This window comes from Eschrichtius robustus, chromosome 13 (genome assembly GCF_028021215.1).
Source record: "Eschrichtius robustus isolate mEscRob2 chromosome 13, mEscRob2.pri, whole genome shotgun sequence".
NCBI lineage: Eukaryota > Metazoa > Chordata > Mammalia > Artiodactyla > Eschrichtiidae > Eschrichtius > Eschrichtius robustus.
Genome location: NC_090836.1, coordinates 17,811,558 through 17,834,480, shown reverse-complemented (window position 1 = coordinate 17,834,480; position 22,923 = coordinate 17,811,558). Strand labels below are relative to the sequence as shown.

Below are 22,923 nucleotides of genomic sequence, written 5' to 3'. Positions count from 1 at the left end.
CTGATAGATATTTGTTGTCTTCATAAAAGAATGAGTAAAGAGAATTAAGCTCATACATAATTGTTCAGTGGCTATTGCCTTAATGTGTATAGGGGAGTGGGATTCAGGTTTTAAAAATTAGTGCCATTCGGGATATTGTTAAATGGATATTGTTCAGAGGATTTTGATCAATTAACCCTGGGGATACTGTTAAGATAGCATCTGGCAACTTGAAGTAGATTTACTAGATTAAATATAGTCAGAGTGAAATGTTTTGGTTTTAGTACAAAATATTGCCCTAATTTCAAGAAACGAAATAGACAAAATCTTTGACAAACGGTTAGTAGAATTTAATAGAGTTTAAATCATCCTTTTGTTTTACATATAAAACATTTTAGGTATAAAAATGTGTACCTATATATTATATATACACATAGACACACATATATCTGTATTTATTATATATGTATACATATAGGTTTCCACTTCTATCTTTGATCTTCTCTGAAACCTCACTTCTTAACTTGCGGGATTCTTTTCCAGATCATAGAATTATTTGTTATTTTTACTTAGGCGATTTCCACGATTAAAATTCCATGTCTCCCCAGGTTTCCGTGAATCAGCAGTGCCCCAGAAAGCGTTTCCCTTCCTGAGACTCCAGGGAAGTCTTGGAACACAAAGAACTTGAAGAGGGAGCCTGGCCAAATAGAGATTTTTGAGCCTTTGTAAGCTTGCTAAAGCAGATTATTAGTACAAACAAAATCAAAGTCTGTGTGTTCCTAAAAGCAGCATTTTCATGTAAGTCCAAGGAGCTCACTTTAGTTTTATTTGCTTTGGCTAAAGAAATGAAAAGCTTTGTTTTAACCACGTGGGCATTATTTTGCAAGGGGATCATAACAAATTGTTCTAATCTTTAATTTCACTAAAGAGTTACTACAGTGATTTGATGTAACTTTTTCAATGGAAAATTAACAACTAAATCTTTTCTAACGTCATTGTTTTCTAGACATGAATCAGAAGCTTCCTAGGTATTTTTGTAACATTTGTAACACAATGCATTCTGATTCTGTTATTCAGATTCAGTGCTTTCTTCAAAAGAATGACGCTTTATGACTTTGTCAGCAATTTAATAGATTTTTGTCTTCTTAAAAGAATAGAACTAAGAAATATCAAGATTTAAAGCATAAATACCTTGGAACACTCAGAAGAGCAACATGGGAGAAACTGAGAAAAGAATTGAAACTCATAGAATAAGATGTCTTTCCAAGTTGAAGGTAAGGACTTGCTTTGTGTGGATATATGTATATGTACCATATATATATTTTTAAACTGAGACCTTGTAAAGTTGCTTATATCTTCGTGTATTAATCTAATAATAATGTCATACTACCTGATATATTGATAAGTTCTTGCTTTAATGAAGTTGGTTTGTAACTGAGGGTGTGTCTAAATAAGATTATTGATTCAGGCAATTTAATCGGAAATAGTTTTGAGGGATTTAAATGGAAGACAGGATCTTAAACACTTTCAAGCACACAGTATATTACAGTAGGATTTAATTTCCTGGATCAAAGGCCAATTTAATGTTCACCCTTCTGGGGCTTCTAAGTCAGAGGAGTATGGAGGTGTCTCCTGGAAAATGGTTCATGGCACAGAAATGCTTTGTTGATCTGTATTCAGTGATGCCCTCACAATGACCCACTAAAACAAATGTTTACTTCAAGCTTTGGCATCATACCAATCATTCTCTATAAGAAAAATGCCCATTTTGTTAGCTGTTTCTGGTATTCTTGACTATTTCAGAGCAAATTCTTTTTGCATAGCCTCAAAGCTATTTTGCCTTCAAACAAAATTTAAATTTATTTTAAACCAAGGAATCTGGATAATTGTCTTGATTCCACAGCTAGTGCCTGCAAGTGGTTTCCAAACTACGACACTGCCACCAGTTTCCTTCCTATCAAAAGTTTGTTTTCTCTTTATACATGTGTAGGAAAGGGGAGAATCATGATATAGAGCTAGAAAATTACTTTTGCCTGAAATGCTCTGTTAATTATATATTTTAAAAATCCCCTTAAATTATTCCTAATTCTCATGTCCATCTCCTAACATTGAAGGGTTAAAAATAAGGACTGAGGCCCAGGCTATCTAGGTTTATGTCGAGTTCAACTACTGACTTGCTGTGTGACCTCGGAGAGGTTGCTTAACGTCCTTGTGACTTAGTTTTCTCATCTGAAAGGGGTAACAACAGTACTCATCTCATAGAATGTTTTTCTTTTTACATCCTTCAAACAATGACTGGAATATTGTAAACATTCAATAAATATTAGCTATTATTATTAATAGCATTTGTGGATAAAGGTCAAGTATTATTTATAAACAATTGGTCCTTAATTTTTTCTGACTGGAGTTTGGAAGGACTAGATATTGATCTGAAATGAGATAGCAAAATACTGCAAGCACAAGTTTACCAGGTAAAAGTAAGAGACAATCGCTTCATAATTAGCCGGGTTTCTCTGTTTCTCTGACCTTAGACATATGCTCATTAAGCAACATTTTTAGAAGATATCAAAGGACTGTCTTCAACAACTTTGCTTCAAACTCTGGGGCATTATTAAAAGCTGGTAGGACTAGCTTTATAAATATAGAGGTTATTTTGCACTAGACATGAGTCACAGTGGCCACTGGTTGCTTTCACTCTATGAAGAAAACCATACAGGTTAGGAAGCCCATCTAAATGTTTCAGGAAAAGCACTGGGGTCATGATTTACCTAGTTTCCTCTCTTAAAATGTTAAATAAAAGAAATTATTCTCTCAAACATGATTTGTACTTTATTTGATAGGCCTTGCTTGCTTTTAAATATAAAATCTGAATTATAAAACCATGTGAAAATTGTTTACTCTCAACAATGTGCTCTGAAAAGATTTACAGTGTGATGAGAGACAGAATTTCTACAACTGGTATTTAATATAAAAGGATAAATAGCTAGAGATATAGCTATACTATCTTGGCAGCTATATAACGATATGAATTTTGACTCATATTGAGCTTGATATTTAAAGTTCCCAGGTCTTTTTCACATACATTTCTATTCAGATTTCCCCAAACTAATTGGTGCAGAGAACTTTTGGTTTAGGTGTATTTAATCCTATTGAATTTCATCTTATATTCAGCTTACTTTCAGCAGTGACTACTTCTTCAAGATGTTTTTGAATACTGATTCTGTCATTCATTCAATAAACTTGTACTGGATGCCTACTGTTTGTGAGGCATTTACTAGACCCCGAAGATACGAAGGTAAATAATATATGGATCCTATCATTGACTTGCTCACAGTATAGTGAGGGAGGAGGTTATAGGCATCCAAACACATAAATAACGTGCACTGTGGGGAATTCCCTGGCAGTCCAGTGATTAGGACTCTGGGCTTCTACTTCAGGGGCAAGGGTTCAATCCCTGGTCAGGGAACTAAGATCCCGCGTGCCACATGGCACGGCCAAACAGATAAATAAAGTCCTTTAAAAAAAATAAAGTGCACTGTGCTGAGGGCTGTAATAGAGGCAGGCACACAGCAGGGTGGGGAGATAGGGAGTGAGTGGTCAAGGCTACCTCGGAAGTAGAAAGACAAGGAAGACTCCACAATAGAAATAATGATAGAGCTGAGTTTTAAATATTGAGCATATATTTATCAGATGCACAAGGTGAAGAAAATCATTGCAAGTGGAGGACCACCTGTAAAAGAGATGTAAAGTGGCATGGTGAATTAAAAGAACTATAAATAGAACATTATGTTTAGGGACATGCAACAAGAGATCATAACAAGGTATATACGAGGTTTTATTTGCCATCTAAGAAGTAGGGATTTTTGTTTATGGGAAGCCACTAAAAAGTTTCAAGAAGTGGAATCACATGCTAAATATGCATTTTATTCATTTGTTTGACAAATATTTATTAAGCTCCAAATTAGTGGTGGCAGGAGGTGGAAGGGAGATTGGAAGTGGGAAAGACTAGAGGAGACTAAAAAATGATTGCAGTTGTCTAAGATAAACTTTGTAAACATTTGAGAGATTTCAGCATCTGGGTGGTAGTTAAAGCCATGGGAATAAGTGAGATTTCCTAGGGAGAGCGTATATAGCAAAAAGTGGAGGGTATGAGACAAAAGCCTGAGAAGAGAAGACTGGATAGAAAGAGTCTAGAGATAGGTGGAGATACAGATATACATGGGGGGAGGGGAGGGAATTTCAGGAAGAAATGAATGATTAATGATCTTAAATGACTCCGAGATATCAACTTAGCTGAGGACTGAGAAGTACCTATTGGATTTGGAAATCAGGAAGTTGTTTATGACCTTTTATAGAGTAGCTTCAAGAGAGGCTAGACTGTAGTAGACTGAAGGGTGAGTGGAAGGTTCGTGTAGGCAATGAATCTAGACTATTCTTCCAAACAGCTTGATGGTAGCTGGAGCTACCATCAGGGATGAGGGAAGATTTTTAGGACAGAAATGTCTTGGATATATTTATAAGTTAGTGGGGAGAGAGGCAGTAAATAGTATGAGGATGAAAGTAGAGGAGGGGGTCAACAATTGATGAATCAGGATCTCAGCAATGGGAAGAATGGATTCCAGAGCATGGCTGGAGGGAGTTTCTTATACAGGAGGAGGGATACATCCTTTTAAGATGGGAGGGAAATTGGAGGGGTAGGGAGGGGTAAATTTGAAGGTGAAGTTGCTGAGATCATTTGCTGGTCGAGAAGAGCATGGGGCTGAGTTGGAGACTGGCAAAAAGAAAAGATTGTGAATAATCTTGAAGGGAGTGTACAAAGTGCAGTATAAATTGTGGGGTTGGTTCAAGATTGAGAAATTGGAAGATGGAGGGGTGAGGATTTTAGGGATATGAGTGTACTGGCTGGAGAGTAAATCGAATAGTCTGTCAGGATGGAAGTGTCATCAGGAAATGGAAAAGCCCTATGGCATAGGATTGGAGACTACCATTCAGGTTGATATAAATATATTTATCTATAATTTGTTGATTTTGAAGCATTAATCTACCTGACTTTGCTCCTTTTTCAAATCCCTTACTAAGACCTAAATCTTTTCACTTCCAATTTAATAAAACTATCAAAAATTTAACTTTTTAGTAAAACCATACTAGTTTCTGCTGATCACAATGGTTCTATCTGTTAAATTGTCCTTGAGTTTTTTGTTACAGATGGTGTCAGCCTGACTGCTGTCTGGAATTATATCAACACCTAGGAAGTGTGATTCAATATGCGGAAATTTATTGTACTGTATTCATATTTGTTTATCATAGCAAGTACCTGTTTATCATAGCAAGTTTAGAAACGTTTTGTACGGTTTATAATTAAAATATTGCTTTAAATAAATTAACTGGCAATGAGTAGCAATAGAATGTATAAATTGCATATTACTTTGTTCAAGAGAGAACTTAAGCAAATTTGCTACAGAAATAATGTCTTTGTGTAACGTCACATTCCTTTTTAAAAATTAACGTACACGTATTCTTTTGTACTACAGAGAGTGTTGCAATGCTGAAGATCAATTTAAATCATTTGCTACATGTTATTTAGAATGATTACTTGCTTCTGTGTATGTATAAGACGTGCCCATAAAATAATGAGGCTACAAATGACCTACACAATTCAGTATCACTAATCAATTAGTCCCACTTTGGATTTTCAAAGAGAGAACATAGTATGGAAGACCAGAAGAAGAGGTCACTTTAAAAGCTTCTTCCAAATACAAGAGTTACTTGAGGTGGAGACAATCAGTCTTTTGGTAGAAGATATTTTGTCAACGGGTGGCAAATGTACAATTTAAAAATAAATTTTTCATATGTTTTCTTGAACTTTTTTTTCCCTAGATGTTTCTGTTGGCAATAACATGTGCGTATGTATCCAAAACACTATCCGGATCTTATATGAATTCCATGCTCACACAAATAGAGAGACAATTCAACATCCCAACGTCTCTAGTTGGATTTATTAATGGAAGCTTTGAGATTGGTAATGAATTATTTTTCCATTACTTCTTTTTATACATTATTTTATCCAGGGAGCTAGTCTGAATTTTACTCTCCTTATTTTCCGCTTTGTACCATTTAGCTGACTGAATGTATTTTCTAAAATGACTTAAATAGCCTAGCTCACTTTCGAATATGTTGAGAAACAATTCATTTCAATATTACCCCTGAATAACACTTAAACATTGTCACATATCCCATCATGGGACTTTTTATTCTAATAGTTAAAATTTTTTTACTCTAATAGTTCTTTGGTTAGCTAGCATGAGTAGCATAGTGTTTAGAGTACTAATATTTAATCTATTATTTGATAACCCTTAGGGCTTTATTTTCATGTTTAGAAGATATCATGGGAAACAAAGGAATCTGTTTAAAAAAAAAAAGCAAATATTTTTCTTCTCCTACTGTTTCTGGGAGGTTGACAATTCTCCTTTCTAAGTGCAGAGCCTATTCTTAGGCTCTGATTTTTGTGGCTGACTGGGAAGATGTGAGGACAGAGAGAAAGAATGAGGAAGGGAAAGATTTCTTCTGTGAACAAACCCGCATAGAAATACAAATGTCACTCCTTTTGTAATGGCTTTTACTTCCTTCAAGATGCAAGTTGCCTTTAATATTTTTAATCAGTATCTGAAAGAAAAATTAGGATGGGATAGAGGCAAAACTGAAGCAGGTGATGCTTGATCTTGTCTCCTAGTGCTCGGCTCTCTCAGACCTCATTCTGTGCTACCCGTTTGCTGGCTATGGAGATCCTGGCTACGGAGTCAGAAGTCACTCCTTGTACAGTCCTTGTGTAAACTCAGCTCACAGTCTAATGGAGGGCATAGGTGCAAAATAATTTAACTGAATGCAGTAAGTTTGGTGACATAGGTATATGCAATGTCCTATAGGAACACAGAGGAGAGACAAAACCTCACTTAAGGAAGATAGGCTCTTGAAGTAAAAGTTTTCCGGGTGACGAAACAGGGTTAGATAAGTGTGAAGAGAATTCCAATAGAAGAAGCAGTGTAATGTTGAAACAGCATGGTAGCTTGTGTAGGGAGCAACGTTCAGCCCAGTGTTATGGACTGGCCACGCTTCAGGTGGCAATTCCTAGAATATAGGTCTGGAGAAATGGGCAGGGGTGAGAAATGGACTATTGGAGAGCTTCGTGTGTGTGTGCTATGGAACTTACCTTTTATCCTCTAGGTAATGGAGAGTCACTAAGAGATTGGCAGAGGTTATTAACATTTCTGTGTCAAGGACCTCTTTGGCAATCTGATGCCCTATAATCTCAGAATAACGTAATTGTGTAAAATAAAAACCATAAGGGTACAAAGGAAGTCAACTATACTGAAATAAAATTATCAAAATATTAAAAGCAGCTTATATAATAATACTTGTACTTCTTACCATCACATTAAATAACAAATCTACACTAATTTTGAGGCAATCATTGGTGTCAATAATATTTTGAAGTATCTGCAACAACTGTAATGTCATATGCAAATACCTGTAACTTCTGTTGGTGATAACTGATGACAAAATCGTACATAGTGTTAATACTAATGTAGTTTGTGTCTACTTTCACAGTCAAAGGAAATACTAATATTAAGTTACTGAAAATAAAGATGTAATTTTTTTTCTCACTCAAGTTCATGGAACACCTGATTTCTATCCATGGACTCCTTTGGGGTTTATAGACAGCAGGTCAAGAACCTCGGTTAAAAGACATTGTGAAACAGAGCCTTCCCTCAGGGCACGGGTTGTGTCCTATTCATTTATTATTTCATGCATCCCTAGCACCAATCCCAGTATTTCAGATATTTATTATACAATAAATGCTGGATAGTCAATGATTGGGTGAGGCTGTTAATTTAGACTTTGTTCATACTAATTGAAATATTCATTTTTCACATCAATTTTTTCTAGGAAATCTTTTGTTGATTATATTTGTGAGTTATTTTGGAACTAAACTGCACAGACCTATAATGATTGGTGTCGGATGTGTGGTTATGGGCCTAGGGTGTTTCTTACAATCACTACCTCATTTCCTCATGGACCGGTAAGTACTGCAGTTTCTGATGACTTTTTCAGGGGCAACTTTCAGCTGCAGGAAATAAGCTTGGATTTCTTTCTAGGAACAATGCCCCTAAAGACCCAGAGCACTGTAATAGAAACTGCAAGGTTCAGATTCTGTTCCACCCGCCTGTTTTGTGCTCTTGGCTGCCTGGCTTCCACTTACATGTCCATTTATGAAACAGAGATTTGGGACAACTCTTTTATGGAGTTGAGTCTGATGAAAAGATTCTTAGGACCTGGCAAGATTTGGGATTACTCCTTTCTAGGGACTATTTAGACACTTCTAATTACAGTTGAGCTTCTGTTTAATTATGGGTCACCAAAGGATAGACCAGTCTGAAGGTTGATTTTCATTTTAAATTTTTACCAAAGTAATATGTGTGCAAAATTGTGAAAAGTAAAATTATGTTGAAAAAAGCATTGTCCCCCACCCCTTCAACATTGCTCACGTTACTCCTCTCCAGAGGCAACCACTCCCGACTCTTTTAGCTCTTTCTTCTTCTATTTGCTTCCATATTTCTAAGTAAATGTTTATCCTTTTAGTTTTTGATACTTTAATGTTATGTAATATACATATTGACTTCCTACTATAAAATCATGCTCACTATTCCATGTGTGTGACTATGTAAATATTTTTCATATTTCAGCTGAACCATGCTGTTATTTTCCCTTTCTTATATCACTTTTTATTTTCCCTGGATTTAATAATTGCCTCATTTTATGTTTGATTCATTTTCTTTTTATTTCTCACGAATCATCACCAAATTCTTTACCGGTAGGACAACGTCTTCTCAATATATTCATACATATCAGAGGGTTTCATTTTTGTCTTTGAGATACCTCTCCTGTCATCATCAATTTTCCATCTGCAATCTGAACTGGGAACTCTCCAGGCCAGCCGCATGGCTGCTTCCTTGAAATTTTCACTCACCATTCTCCTTGGGAATTTGTCCTGCCTCTTTCTTCCATTCAGTTACTCACTTCCTGGGTAGTAATATCTTCTCCTTTCCTTTTCATTCTTACTTTTTTTGTGGAAAATGTCATCTAATAGGTTTCTGAGAAAGTGTGCAAGGAAAGTAATAATTTTAAGACCTTAAACATTGGGAAATATTCCTATTCTACTCCCACACTTGGTGACAGTTTGGCTGGTATAAAATTCTGGTTTGAAGTTTTTTCTCTAGGGATTTTGAAGACATCATTTCCAAGACTTTCTAGTTTCCAGTGTTAACTCTTGAGAATCCTATACCATTCTAACCCCTGTGACCAGTTTCTTTTCTCTAGGAGCTGTTGGGATTTTCCCTTAAACTCCAGAATTTGAATTCATGATAATCATGTTGGTATAAATGATTTTCCTTTATCGTGCTAGGTGCCTTCAATCTGGACATTTGTAAAAGTTGCCTGTATTGTTTCTTTGATAATATCCCCCCTTCTTCCACCCCTCTACTTTCTCCTTCTAGAACTTCTACTTGTTCTTGAATATTGTTACATCCTGAGTTAAGCTTATAGTTTTCTCACCTTTTCTCTCCAACTTTCTATCTCTTTGCCTTCTTGTTACTTTTAGGGGAGATTTTTAAAGATTTTTTTTTTTTTTGATGTGGACCATTTCTAAAGTCTTTTATTGAATTTGTTACAATATTGCTTCTGTTTTAGTTTTCTGTTTTTTTTTTTGGCTGCGAGGCATGTGGGATCTTAGCTCCCCAACCAGGGATCGAACCTGCACCCCCTGCATTGGAAAGCAAAGTCTTAACCACTGGGCTGCTAGGAAAGTCCCTGGGGGAGATTTCTTTATCTTCCAAACCTTTGAATGGATTTCTAACTTTTGCTATCATATTTTTAAGTTTTAAGGACTCTTGTTCTTTGAATGTATCTTTTTAAGAAACATCTTGCTCTTATTTTAAGAATGCAATGTCTTTTCCATCTACATTTTCTTCATCTGTCTTCATGTCTCTGTCTCTTTCAAGTGTACAGTTTTTTATTTGTTTTGTCTTTGTCTTTATGTTATAGGCTTCCTTCATATATCTGGTGGTCCTTGGTTAGCTACTCATATTTGAGAGAGAGGAATAGCAACAACAAGCTAACCAGAAGTTCTGTGGTACATGTGTAGGACTTGGTTGTTGGAGGACTTCTTCACAGCACAGGGACTGGATGTTTTAGAGATGGCTCAGAACTGTCCATAACTTGTCAGTTAACTCAGGCAGGGATTCTTCAATCTGTTGCCTGAGACATGGCAGCTTGGCTACCAGCCAGGTGGGAGTCTCTTTTATCAGTATGTAGATTTTTCTTTTACTTAATATCCCCAGTTTTTAGTATGGCCTCCTATCCTCAATGTGCTTGTTTTTTTTTTTTAATTTATTTATTTTTGGCTGTGTTGGGTCTTCGTTTCTGTGTGAGGGCTTTCTCTAGCTGTGGCAAGCGGGGGCCACTCTTCATCGCGGTGCGCGGACCTCTCACTATCGCGGCCTCTCTTGTTGCGGAGCACAGGCTCCAGACGCGCAGGCTCAGTAGTTGTGGCTCACGGGCCTAGTTGCTCCGCGGCATGTGGGATCCTCCCAGACCAGGGCTCGAACCCGTGTCCTCTGCATTGGCAGGCAGACTCTCAACCACTGCACCACCAGGGAAGCCCAATGTGCTTGTTTTGACTCTCTGCAGTCTAAGGCCATGTTCATTGGGATGGTGGAGGGTGTCTATTATAAGGGTTTTACTGCTCCTTATACACACCTTAAACCAATCCTCTGATTTTTTGGATCATACCCACTCCTGCCTTTAGAAGTATCTTGTATCCTGCCTGAAACTTTCCAGGGATATGTGGCACATGTTTGGTTGCTCCCCTGCAGGCACTTACTTAGGCTTGTGTTTCTCATATTTTCTAGTTCAGTGACCACTCATCTGCTTTCCCATTTTCAAAATCTTTATCTTTTTTGTCGAATTTCCAAAATCTGTTTCTCCTTGTCAAATCTTCCATTTTCTTTATCCTTGTGGCATTAGGCCTTTTCCTTTACTATTTTATAATCCATCAACTGTCATTTTGCTGAAGTTTTGGGGATGAATGAACTTTGAATGAGTTATTGGGTTTTAGTGGATAAGTTAAATGAAAATGATATGTTATCTTCTCAGGTATTTCTGAAGGGATCAGAAGTTTTCAGGCAAAGAGTTTTCACCGTCCTTTTAGTTCCTAGCCTGTCCAAGACAACATCAAGTAATATTCAGCTATTATTTACATTTCTTTCCACTCTCTGCCAAAGGTGTTATTTTTTTTTGTCTGAAGCTGGCAAGTCTCATGGGATCATGGGTATGGAGACAGAAGCCTTTGCCCACAGTTCGCAGCCTCTCTGTGACCATGACTGGACAATTGTTCAAAGGAGAAGGCATTTTGACCCTTTTTATTATGTTCTATAGCATAGAAATCAGAACTGTCAGTGACATACAAGCATAGCACTCTTTAGCTCATTAAGGGCAAGGTTGTTTCTGTGTGTGTGTGTGTGTGTGTGTGTGTGTGTGTGTGTTTTGTTTTTTTTTGTTTTTGGATTTCTCTTATCTACTAGAAATATAGAAACCAGTCCAGCATAATTTCTAACAAAGAGAGACTTAGCTGGACATATTTTCTTCCATTATTGCGGCTTATAATTTACTTTCTGAGAAAGGGCATGGGATCTTGTGGTAATTTGCCTAAGATAATATAGTCACAGTGTATTAACCCTTTTGTTCTTATGAGAAGAGAAAAACTCATTACATTGCACTGTCACAGTGTGTGAATCTCCAAAGATCTCTCATTATGATGGGCAAATGTTTTGTTTTTCTTGGGGAGTGATGAATGCATGAAGGGATTATTGTTTGAATTCTCAGAAAGTGGGGTATGTTTTTTACGAGCAAACCTCAGAGAATCCAAAGTTGGAAACTTGTTTTGTTTTTCCCCCCAAAGCTTTATCTTCTTTATTATGCTTCTTAGAGTCTCTTATTTTTCTTCCTTTTTGTTCCTTGTCCACAGTAATTATTTCCAGGAAATGATCACCTAAAAACCACAAGCGTTGATGTTAGGTAATCTAAAGGATAGACCATACACATGCAGATAATTGAAAGCTGGCTGTCAATGAATTGCACATTTTCGTGAGTGGCAAGTTCTTTTTGATGATAGCAATCTATGATGATTGGGTGGCAAAGATGAAAAGACATCTGCTTTCCTGGGTTTGGATGTTGTATCTTAAGTGAAGCAGGAGCACCTTCACAATGCTCACGTTGTCCTCATTGGCTCCTTAACACAAATGTGTTTTCCCTGTGTTCATACAGATACGAACATGAATCTACAGTTTCAGTGTCTGGTAATTTGTCCTCAAACAGTTTCTTGTGTATGGAAAACGGAACCCAGATTTTCAAACCAACAGAAGATCCATCAGGTTGTCCGCTTCATTTTATTACTTTAGTTAATTTGTAACTGAACACTTTCTGTGGAGGGTCTTTGAATGAGTTATTGGGTTTGGTTAAGTAAGGTAGAGGAACAAAAAGATATTTTTTCCCCTCTAAAGGATTTTAGAGGGGATCACGGAGGAGAATAGGAATGGCTAACAATAGAAAATGTTATGCCTCTTATATTTGAAGAGACCTATTAAGACTGCCTTGTCTGTTCTTTAAAATGGTTATTTAAAAATCAGTCAAAGGCATCCATCCAAGGGCCACTGTAAAATTAATTCCTTAGAGGAAAACATCTTAGAAGGAAGGGTTTATACTGATGATTTGGTCTATACAATTATCTAAATAGGAAACAGAGGTAGAAACAAAGTTCAAAAGATTTGTGTTATATTATTATATTATATTATATTATTTTATATTTATTTTTATATTATATATATATTTATATATAATATATATAAATATATATATTATATATTTATATTTATATTATATTATATATTATATTATATTATATTATATTATATTATTGATATTCTATAGCAGAGAAAACAGGCAAGTATGCTATAGTTCTGAATACTCTAGTCCCTTTCTACTTAACTAGGAACTTGTCTTTTTTGCCCAGTTGTCCCTCTTTTCCAGAGACTACTTCCTAATCCAGCGCGATAGTGTACAATAATGGTGTTTCTTCCAGGTTCTTGCAGTCCCAGGCACCAACATACCTGCCTCTGCCCCTTCATGTGCTAAAGGACCTGTGTAATCTGGTGATACTTAGTCTATAGGTGACCCTGTTAATTTACCTCAGACCAGAACTTCTTTCCCTGTGATGGGCACATTTTCAGGCTGTATTCATATCAGTGGAAGTTACAGTGGTTCCTTAGGCTGGGAATTTCACTGCCAGCATGGAATAAGAGGGAATCAAAATAGTTCAAATGAGTATAAGAATAGCTGTCTCAGAAACTCTAAATCAAAGGAACCCCCTGGGGAAACAAAAGAAAACAGTGACATCAGCAATAGCCCACGTTCTCTCCTTGAGTTGGCTTTTGCCAAAGAATGACTCAGGTCCTGTTTCCTATTTTTCCTAATGTGCATTGTAGTAGATAAACAAAACCTTCCCAGTTGGGTGTATCTCCAGGGAAGTGTGTTGATTCCTTAACCACCTGATATTCTCAGTTTTGCCCTAGAGGAAACCCGGAGTTTGCTTATGATCTATAGACATAAACATTGTGCTCATCATAGATAAAAATAGGAATACCCAGCAACGGAGACTATGATTTTCTGGACTGGGAATGACTGAGAGATAGCCTCACAAGAAATTTTGAGACTCAGCTGTGTTCAGGACCCTCACATCTGTGGGTGGCACAGTTTACTAATCATCGGGAAAATGCAAATCAAAAACCACAATGAGATATTATCTTACACCTGCCAGAATGGCTGGCCTTAAAAAGGTAACAAATAACAAATATTGGTGAGGATGTGGAGAAAAGGGAACACTTGTACGCTGCTGATGGGAATCTAAATTGGTGCAGCCACTATGAAAAACAGTATGGAGGCTCCTCAAAAGATTAAAAATAGAACTACCATAGGATCTAGCAATTCTACTCCTGGATATATATATACATATCCGAAAAAAACAAAAACACTAATTCAAAAAGATACATGCGCCCCAATGTTCATAGTAGCATTATCTACAATAGCCAAGATATGGAGGCAACCTAAGTGTGCATCAACAGGTGAATGGATAAAGAAGACATGGTGAATACATACACAGTGGAATATATTACTCAGCCGCAGACAAGAATGAAATTTTGCCATTTGCAACAACATGGATGGACCTGGAGGGTATTATGTTTAGTGAAATAAGTGAGAAAAAGAGAAATACTGTATGTTTTGACTTATATGCTGAATCTAAAAAATGAAACAAATGAATGAATATAACAGAACAGAAACAGACTTATATATGCAGAGAACAAACTAGTGATTACCAGTAGGGAGAAGGGTGGGAGGAGGGGGAAAATAGGAGGAGGGGATTAAGAGGTACAAACTACTAGGTATAAAATAAATAAAAGGATGTAATGTACAACGCAGAGAATGTTGCCAATGTTTTATAATAACTTTATATGGAGTATAATCTATAAAAATATCAAATTACTATGTTGTACACCTGAAACTAATATAGTATTGTTAAGTCACTGTACTTCAATTTAAAAAGAAGTTATTTGGTGAACACAGTATACAGTGGGCTCTATAGAGAAAATGTGATTACTACTCAGTTAAATATTTTTCATTTCTATAAAGTAATTAGAACTGTAGAGAATTCAAAACTCAGTGAGCCTCTTACGTAAATCTTATAAATATAGTCTCAATTCTAGGGAGAGATATTTGTGTTTTTTCCTCTCCTCAAAGTTAGTATATATATTGGGTAGCACTTATAACAGCTAAGTTTAGTAGTTGCTGGTAAACTAACTCTCTGGAGGGAAAAAAAAAGCCTTGATTTTTAGTGTTTGTCAATTTCTGTGGTGTAAATACTCTCATCAAACTACCGGCATGTTATCACTAAATACTGAATTGGGAAGAGATGTATATTCTCATCTCTCCCCAGCCAGTAGGAACTGGCTCCAGCGTACCACTTATTGTTGGCCATACCTAAGTACTCTGTCAGAAAGTGCAAGAGGGATGGCCCATGAGTCATCGTTGGCATAGTAAATTGTTGGCAAGGTGCCATGGTCACATAAGAACTGTGAAATGCTTACTTACCAAAAACTTAGAATTGAGTATTGCTAATATTTCACTACCAAAACACTAATGTAATGTCTTTTTTTCTTTTAATGCAGAGTGTGTGAAGGAAGTTAAATCATTAATGTGGGTGTATGTACTAGTTGGAAATATTATACGTGGAATTGGTGAAACTCCCATCATGCCTTTGGGTATTTCCTACATAGAGGATTTTGCCAAATCTGAAAACTCTCCTTTATATATTGGTGAGTTGGAAAATCTGCCTTAGCCTCTTTTCAGGACAGTAAGCTCCTTGAGCATGGATATTAGTTATTTATTTGGATGCTTAGTGATTTCCAGAATGATGAACAGAGTGCTTTGGCACAACTGGCCATCATTTAAAGTTTGTTGAATGGAGCAATTATGGGCTAACTCCAAATAAGCCACTTTGCTAAATCTGCTTTTTTACTATTGAAAATGCCATTAATCTAGTGCCCCTGGAGTCCTATTTGACTCCTCCATTTGCTGGGCACCACTCTATACCCAATCTGTTAAGAGATTTAGCAATGTTTTATCCAAAATGTCTCATATTCAAAACCTTTCTCACTATTTTCATTACTTCTATTTTTGTTCAGGTCTTCATCACTTCATGTATAGGTTATTATAACTTCTATATTGGTCATTTTATCTGTAGTATTTATAATCAATTTCTTATAAAAATTCTTGCAGTATAATTTTTCTTAACTATTTTAAATGTCTTCTCTTTCATGTTGATGAAACATACTGACTCTTTATCTATTAAATATGAGCTCTCCACTTATTACTAGCTCTGCACTCAGTTTATCTATTTAGTTTCCTACATCGTTTCTCTTTATCACAATTTCTTTATAATAGCCAGGCTGTTTCATATTTTTTGCAAATATCTGTCTTCATAATTTTGGTTATGTTTCCTGAAAATTCATTTTCTAACATCTGTCAGTATCTCCCACAATAGGCAACTTAAGATCCACCTTGTATATTGTCTTACAATCTCCTGAATATTCTTAATTTATTATGCATAACTTGCTTATATTCCTTAGTTACTCCATCTGTTGTTGGTTATAAAATCATAACTTTGAGTACAGGGACATTTTTTCTGTTAAAGTAGAAATATCTTTTTAAAACCAGAAAAGTCAAAGTGGGTGAGAGAAGATAGTAACAGAGCTACATGTAATGAGGAGATTAAAATATTTAGGAACGATTATCCCAAGCAACTTTGGGTGATTTTGATGACTCACTGATTTTGCAATAATCTTTTTCAGTGTTTTTCTATTCAGTCTTTGAAATCCATTCACATACTTATATTGAAAGGTTACAGAATGCTCACCTGCAATAAATTAACAAACACCTTGTTAAAACATGTATTTCTTTTTTCAACAAATATCAGGGTGTATAATGCAGAAGCAATGGATAATCTCTACATGTATTAAGATGAATAAGACATTATCCATATAAAGTTTAGTATGTAAATAACTACATAATTATAAATCAATAAAATCTGATAAATATGTGTATAATTAAATTTGAAAATTGCAGTAATAATTATTAATAATTAATAATCCATGTATAATTAAATAATTATAAGTCAATTAGCTATACATCAAGAAAACAGTTCCATGTATGGCTCTGGAGTTTAGGAGAGAACATAAAAGCTAGACATAAAATTTGAGAAACACCTATACAGAGACAAATAATAAAATCAAGAGGGAGAAATGAGGTTGCCGTAGGAGGTCAGATGCTACATAGTGAGGGGCCCTAGGATAAAATACTAGGGAATGCTTCTACTTAAGTGAATAGAGTAAGAGGAAGAAAACTCCAAGAAGGGGTAGTCATAAGGGACAAGACTAAGACAATAAATGAATGTATAGTTTTGTAAGTCTTCAGAGGAAAATGTCCAAAGAAAGTTGACCAATTAAGAAGATGAAGACCACTGGTAAGTGGCCAAGAGATCACTGAGGCTACCTGCGAGTATTTTGAGTAGAACGTGAACGGATTTGAGTAAAGTAGAGGCAGAGTATAATGACAGGAAAGAAATCAGGGTGAATTTGAGAAATTGTACCAGTCACTGGATGTGGGGGAGACTGAACAAATACACAAGAGGGAGTGTTTGGTTGAGCAAGACCTCAGAGAAGATAGAAAGGGTTAGTGTCTCACAGACATAGAGAACAGACTTGTGGTTGCCAAGGGGGAGGAGGTGTAGGGGAGGGATGGATTGGGAGTTTGAAATGAGCAGAGGCAAACTATTTATACAGAATGGATAAACAACAAGGTCCTACTGTGTAGCACAGGGAACCATATTCAATATCCTGTGACAAACCATCGTGGAAAAGAATATATATATATATATATATATATATATATATATATATATATATATATATATATATATATATATATAACACTTTGCTGTACAGAAGAAATTAACACAACATTGTAAATCAACTATACTTCAATGAAATTAAACAAAAGTTTTGAAAGGATTAGTGTCAAGCAGTCAGGTGTGTACAAGGTGGACTAGCCCATAAACCATGGAGAAGGCAGAGGCAATCCGTGAAGACATATTTTGAAGTAAAGAGGAAGAAAGTTGAAAAAGCTCGAGCCTGGATTTTCAGTAAGCAGGGAGGGCTCAGCATAGACTCAGAATTGTAGACAAATCATGAGATAGCTGATGATAATGGTCCAGAGGAGTAAAAAGTCAAGTGAGGATGGAGGGGACTGATGGAAATGCAAGATAAGAAGGTGGAGGGTAAGAAAGGAGACGACGGTAACGGGGAAGAGAAGTATCAATAAAAGTGAGGACAGAGCCAAAGGAAGTTTCAAGTGGTAGATTTGGGAGTGAAGCTTTTCTGAGGAATATGCCACAAGATATTTATCATAACATAGTATTTCTTTTAAAATCCTCCAAAAATATGACTGTGGAAGGCAACAAAAGAATTTTGCTCTATACTGTGACTTTCTCAATAGAAAGATCCCAGCTGTAATACTGAAGGAACCATAGAATCAAAATATCCACCCATGATACAGTAGTGATAATTCTATTCCAATATCGGGCACAGTAATAGTTTACTCACAAGACACAACAAAACTCACCGAAAAAGGCCATCACTTTAACCAGTCTCTAATACCACAAGAGAAACTGGTTTTGAATCATAATGGGGACAGTCCCACTAATCTCACCTTTGCCTTAGCAATTTATCAGGTCAAGTTGAGATTGTGGAGATATGCTGTCACAGAATTTAAAGATTCCCATTTCCTTAGTTTTATTTCAAAATTATTATTAAGGAATGAAGTCATACATACACACTGATAATCTTAAGTAAGTTAGTCTTTCATAAGGGAAAAGGAATATTTTCATCTTGGAGAAGGGCGTTTGCACACAATATGGTCACCCTGCTGCAGCCAGTCGTTTCCAGCTGCAGATCTTTACCTGTAACCGAGTGTGAAAGAGAATTTGGAGGCTTAAAGAAAGTGGCTTCAAATTAGGAGGCTCCTTTTTCAACATTTAAACAAACATCCTTGTTACTTATACGTACACCAAGTTTAATTTTCCTACAGATTGAACACATAAGGCAAAAATATCTAAGGTAAAAACAATTCAATCTTCAGACTCTTCATGGGATTAGAACGCTTTATGTGGGTGTATAACTTTATATTTTCCTTTATTTTTAGGGTTTATAGAAACAGGAGCTATCATTGGTCCTTTGATTGGACTTTCGTTAGCGTCATTCTGTGCAAATGTTTATGTTGACACTGGATCGGTGAACACAGGTAACTCCATAAAATCTATTTATACAGTGTCCAGAGTACACAAAGCATCATTGGGTAGGTTATCACATTTAATTGTTGCTTTACCTGACCCTCAGTTAGATAGACTCTCCACTTTCCAGGTGACCAAATTGAAGTTGAGGAGTTTAAATAATTTTCAATATTTCAAACCAGTGAGCAGGAGAGCAAGATACAGTGCTGATCTTCTGACTCAAAATCCAGTGCTCTTTCTACTACACTAATCATATTTCTTGTTTTCAAAAGATTTAAGCACATAGGTTTGAATTTTTTTTAAATCAAGCAATCATTTGAGGATAACGAAATAGAACTTATAGCTCTTTAATATGTACCTATTTATAAATTCCTTACATGATAGGACAGATAGTCAAACTAGCTTATTGCTAGACAGTATTGTAACACCGCATATTGTCAGACAAGTTTTATCAATGTCTGAATTATATGCAAATTCTGTACATGGATAGAACCTGACAATTATAATTGTAATAATTTTCTATAGTTCATAAAGGAAATAATGACTCAAGCTAATAAAAAATGTGTATATCTCTTTACAGATGATCTGACCATAACTCCCACTGATACTCGTTGGGTTGGTGCATGGTGGTTTGGCTTTTTGGTTTGTGCAGGAGTGAATGTGTTTACTGCCATTCCTTTTTTTGTTTTGCCCAAAACGCTTCCAAAGGAAGGACTAGAGGATATTGCTGAGATCGTTAAAAATGACAAAGAAGAGAAACAAAGCGAAGTCAGGAAGAAAAGGGCTGGAATCACTAAAGGCAAATATAAACATTTTATATTTTACAATTTACTTTCTATTTTCTGTAGTCGTGTCTGTATCTTAGTCTATTACAATATGCTAGGTTGAGTTAAAACAATTTGTCACTGGCAGTCAGCAGTCAATAATGTCTAGCTGTGCTACTACAATAATGTTTTCCCATGCTACCACCTGGGAGTGAATGATATAGTTTAGAACCTGACTTAGATCAGCATTTATATGAAATTTTATGTCAATCTGGGTACTCAATAAATAAAGAAAGAAAGAAATTAGGTCCCATCTGCCTTAAAAAATCTATTTTACAGAGAGCATAGGTCTAATTAAAAAAGAAACTCAAACCAAGAACAAAAGGAGGAAAAAATATACGCTAATCCAAATAAATACCATATAGGTCTGAAACCAAAAGTATTAGCTGAGCTGTGAGCTTCTTGGAAGTTAAGGCAGAAAAGAAAAAAAGCACCTCAATTATAGGTCATATAATTATCTATATTTGAGAGTGGAAAGGATAACAATTCTTAAAGAGAAATTGTTGCCCAAGTAACAAGTTGTAAAAAAAGAAAAAAATTATGTGATGTACAATACAGGTACTATTGAGTCACAGAGTTGTTTTCCAGCAAATTCAGGAGCATATTTCATGTAACAGGTTTTTTTTTTTTTGGTATAGATCCTCAATAAAAGCTCAAAGCATAATTTACAGAAGGTGTATCTATGGGAAACTAAGTAAGGTAATCTATGTATAGTATTCAAGAATACTCGTTCTCAAACTTGGCCACATATTGGAATCACCTAGGGAATTTTTTAAATTACTGATGCATGGAAATTTTGTAGTATTACCCAGAGGTCTGATTTAATTAGTATAAGGTATGGCCTGGGCCTTGGAATTCTTAAAGAGTGTCCATTTGGAAGGTGATGGGGGGCTTAGTTTCCTTACCTCAAAGATGGGGATAAAATAGTATTTATTATTATAAAGTTGTTGGGCGAAGGTAAAAGGAGTTCTGACACATATTACTATTATTACTGCTTACTAGTATTAGTATTATTATTGTTGATGTTGCCACTTCAACCATCACCCGTAAATTATAATATCAATTTGCACAGAATTTTTAGCAGTTACAAATTCACTTAAACCACAATTGAACATAATTTAATACTTCTCATATCATTAGGAGCCAATTCAGAATCTTACAAATTCTCAGAGTCCTTACGATTGTATTCACAACTCTTCTCAAAGGGCCGGTATGGACCGGTAGAGAATTTTAACACAGAATATCATTTATAGTCTGCAAGATAAACTAGGAAAGGGCTTAACTCAGTATATGACATCTAGAAAAGAAATTGAAACTACTGAGACTCATCTATTAGGACAGTATGTAAACAAACATGCGTGACTTCAAAAGCTCCAAAGAGCTGTGAACACAAGTCACTTCTCTGCCATGTACTTTATTCATACATATGAATTCTACAACTAGAATTCATTTCTTTGCATTAAACTATGCTTCCTCCTCTTCCAAGTTGTTTACTGATTGATACTTTGCTAGTTGGATTTTAGGCTGTTTATTAAGCAAACCAGGATAATACACAATAAGTAAGGAAATCAAGACAGAGAACATGAAGATAGGAAAAGTGAAAAGAAACTATAAGTGAGACTTTGACCCGAAATGGAGACCTAGAACATTTGCTAGAGCTGGCCGCAAATTTGGCTCTGAGCTTTGTCTGTCCACACAAACAGGAAAACATTTCGGTTAACTCATTTACATGGTCTTTAGTATATAGCAAATGAATCAGGATCTCAGGGAGCGAGACCTGGGGGTTGGTATTTTAAAAGACTGTGAACCGTTAGAAGCAAAGACATGCCTAGTACTTGAGAAAATTTATATGTCATGAATTTCCACATCTAACTACATTTTAAATGTTCAGGAATGATTAATCAATATTTGAGTGTGAACTTCTTTATCAAATTGATTTCCTTCCTGACTTTAGAGGACAGAACAGGAGAGCAAGAATCTTTCATTCTAGATGATCTCTAGAGAAGAGAGGATATTAGTACAAGTAAAAGAGAAGGATAAGAAAGAAATGGTGTGAACTCGGACAATATTTTTGTCATGTAATAGTTATACTTTTTCCGTAAGACATGTTAGTAACTTAGTGAAGGCAAAACGACTGTGTTCTGATCCCTTCCCCCTCAGCTGCCTCACTGTCTTGCAGAAGCTACCAAAACAGTGATACAACTTTAGCTTTCAAGGGGCAAAAAGAATCAAGAAACACATGTGCATTATAAAACAGAAAAACATACTTTAGAGGGGAGGTTGATGTTTCAGAAAAAGTCAATCATAAAATGCAAAGCCAAGTTTGTGTGACACTGCTGTCATCCTTTCCTTTCAGATTTTTTACCATTCATGAAAAGTCTTTTGTGCAACCCAGTTTACATGCTTTTCATACTAATAAGTGTGCTGCAATTCAATGCGTTTGTAAATATGATCTCCTTCATGCCTAAATATCTGGAACAGCACTATGGAAAATCAGCTTCAGATGCAATCTTTCTCATTGGTATGTTTGTTCTTCTCTGCAATTGTAGCCCACTTTTTTCCCCATGAAATGGTGAACAGTGTGATGATGGGTCTAGGAAACTCCTCAGTTGAAATCTGCTAGGATATTTTTTGCCTCTGGTAATCTCCCCCCGTCTGCTCTCCAGGGAAATCAAGAGAGGGTAAGGAAGGGAAGAAGCCAGAAAATCCTGGTTTTCTTCTTTCTTTGGCTCTTTTTGTAGTCAGAATGCAAATTTGAAATATTTGTGGAAAGTTTAGGGAACGTACAAGTTAGATACAATTTTCAGATTGGTAATTCATTTATGTAAAAAGGAAGACAGAGTTAACTCATCAGGAATTTTGTTTCACATCCAGGTTTTACTTTTTTGGCTCCAATTCATGAATTCTGTGGTTTCTAACTTAGTTCCCTGGCTCCCCTGGTGTTTTGAGATGTCTCTGCAGCCCATACATTCTGATTTTCCTGCAACCACACTAACCTCGGTGGTTCTACTCCACCCTGAGTTTTTCCTGGGATCTTTTTTACTGTTTTGAAAAGAGAATTTCCAGATTACATGTACCCACATCACCTAGAGTGTTTGTTAAAAGTTCAGA

At 35.9% G+C, this 22,923-nt stretch overlaps 1 protein-coding gene across 3 annotated transcripts in view; it reads left to right on the top strand.

The window, feature by feature from the left end:
- Positions 1 to 679: 679 nt before the first annotated feature.
- The window catches only part of SLCO1A2 (solute carrier organic anion transporter family member 1A2), a 48,447-nt gene continuing 26,203 nt past the window's right edge, over positions 680 to 22,923 (top strand). The window contains exons 1-9 of one of the 3 annotated variants that reach the window (XM_068560667.1): positions 680 to 777; positions 1,132 to 1,253; positions 5,857 to 5,998; positions 7,924 to 8,056; positions 12,358 to 12,464; positions 15,312 to 15,458; positions 18,901 to 18,999; positions 19,569 to 19,787; positions 22,169 to 22,333. In XM_068560667.1, coding sequence (XP_068416768.1) covers positions 1,194 to 1,253; positions 5,857 to 5,998; positions 7,924 to 8,056; positions 12,358 to 12,464; positions 15,312 to 15,458; positions 18,901 to 18,999; positions 19,569 to 19,787; positions 22,169 to 22,333 — 1,072 coding nt within the window. In that variant the 5' untranslated portion in view covers positions 680 to 777; positions 1,132 to 1,193. Of the gene's footprint in view, positions 778 to 1,131; positions 1,254 to 5,856; positions 5,999 to 7,923; positions 8,057 to 12,357; positions 12,465 to 15,311; positions 15,459 to 18,900; positions 19,000 to 19,568; positions 19,788 to 22,168; positions 22,334 to 22,923 lie in introns of those variants that run through there. The other 2 variants (XM_068560670.1, XM_068560668.1) reach the window with 2 other exon arrangements.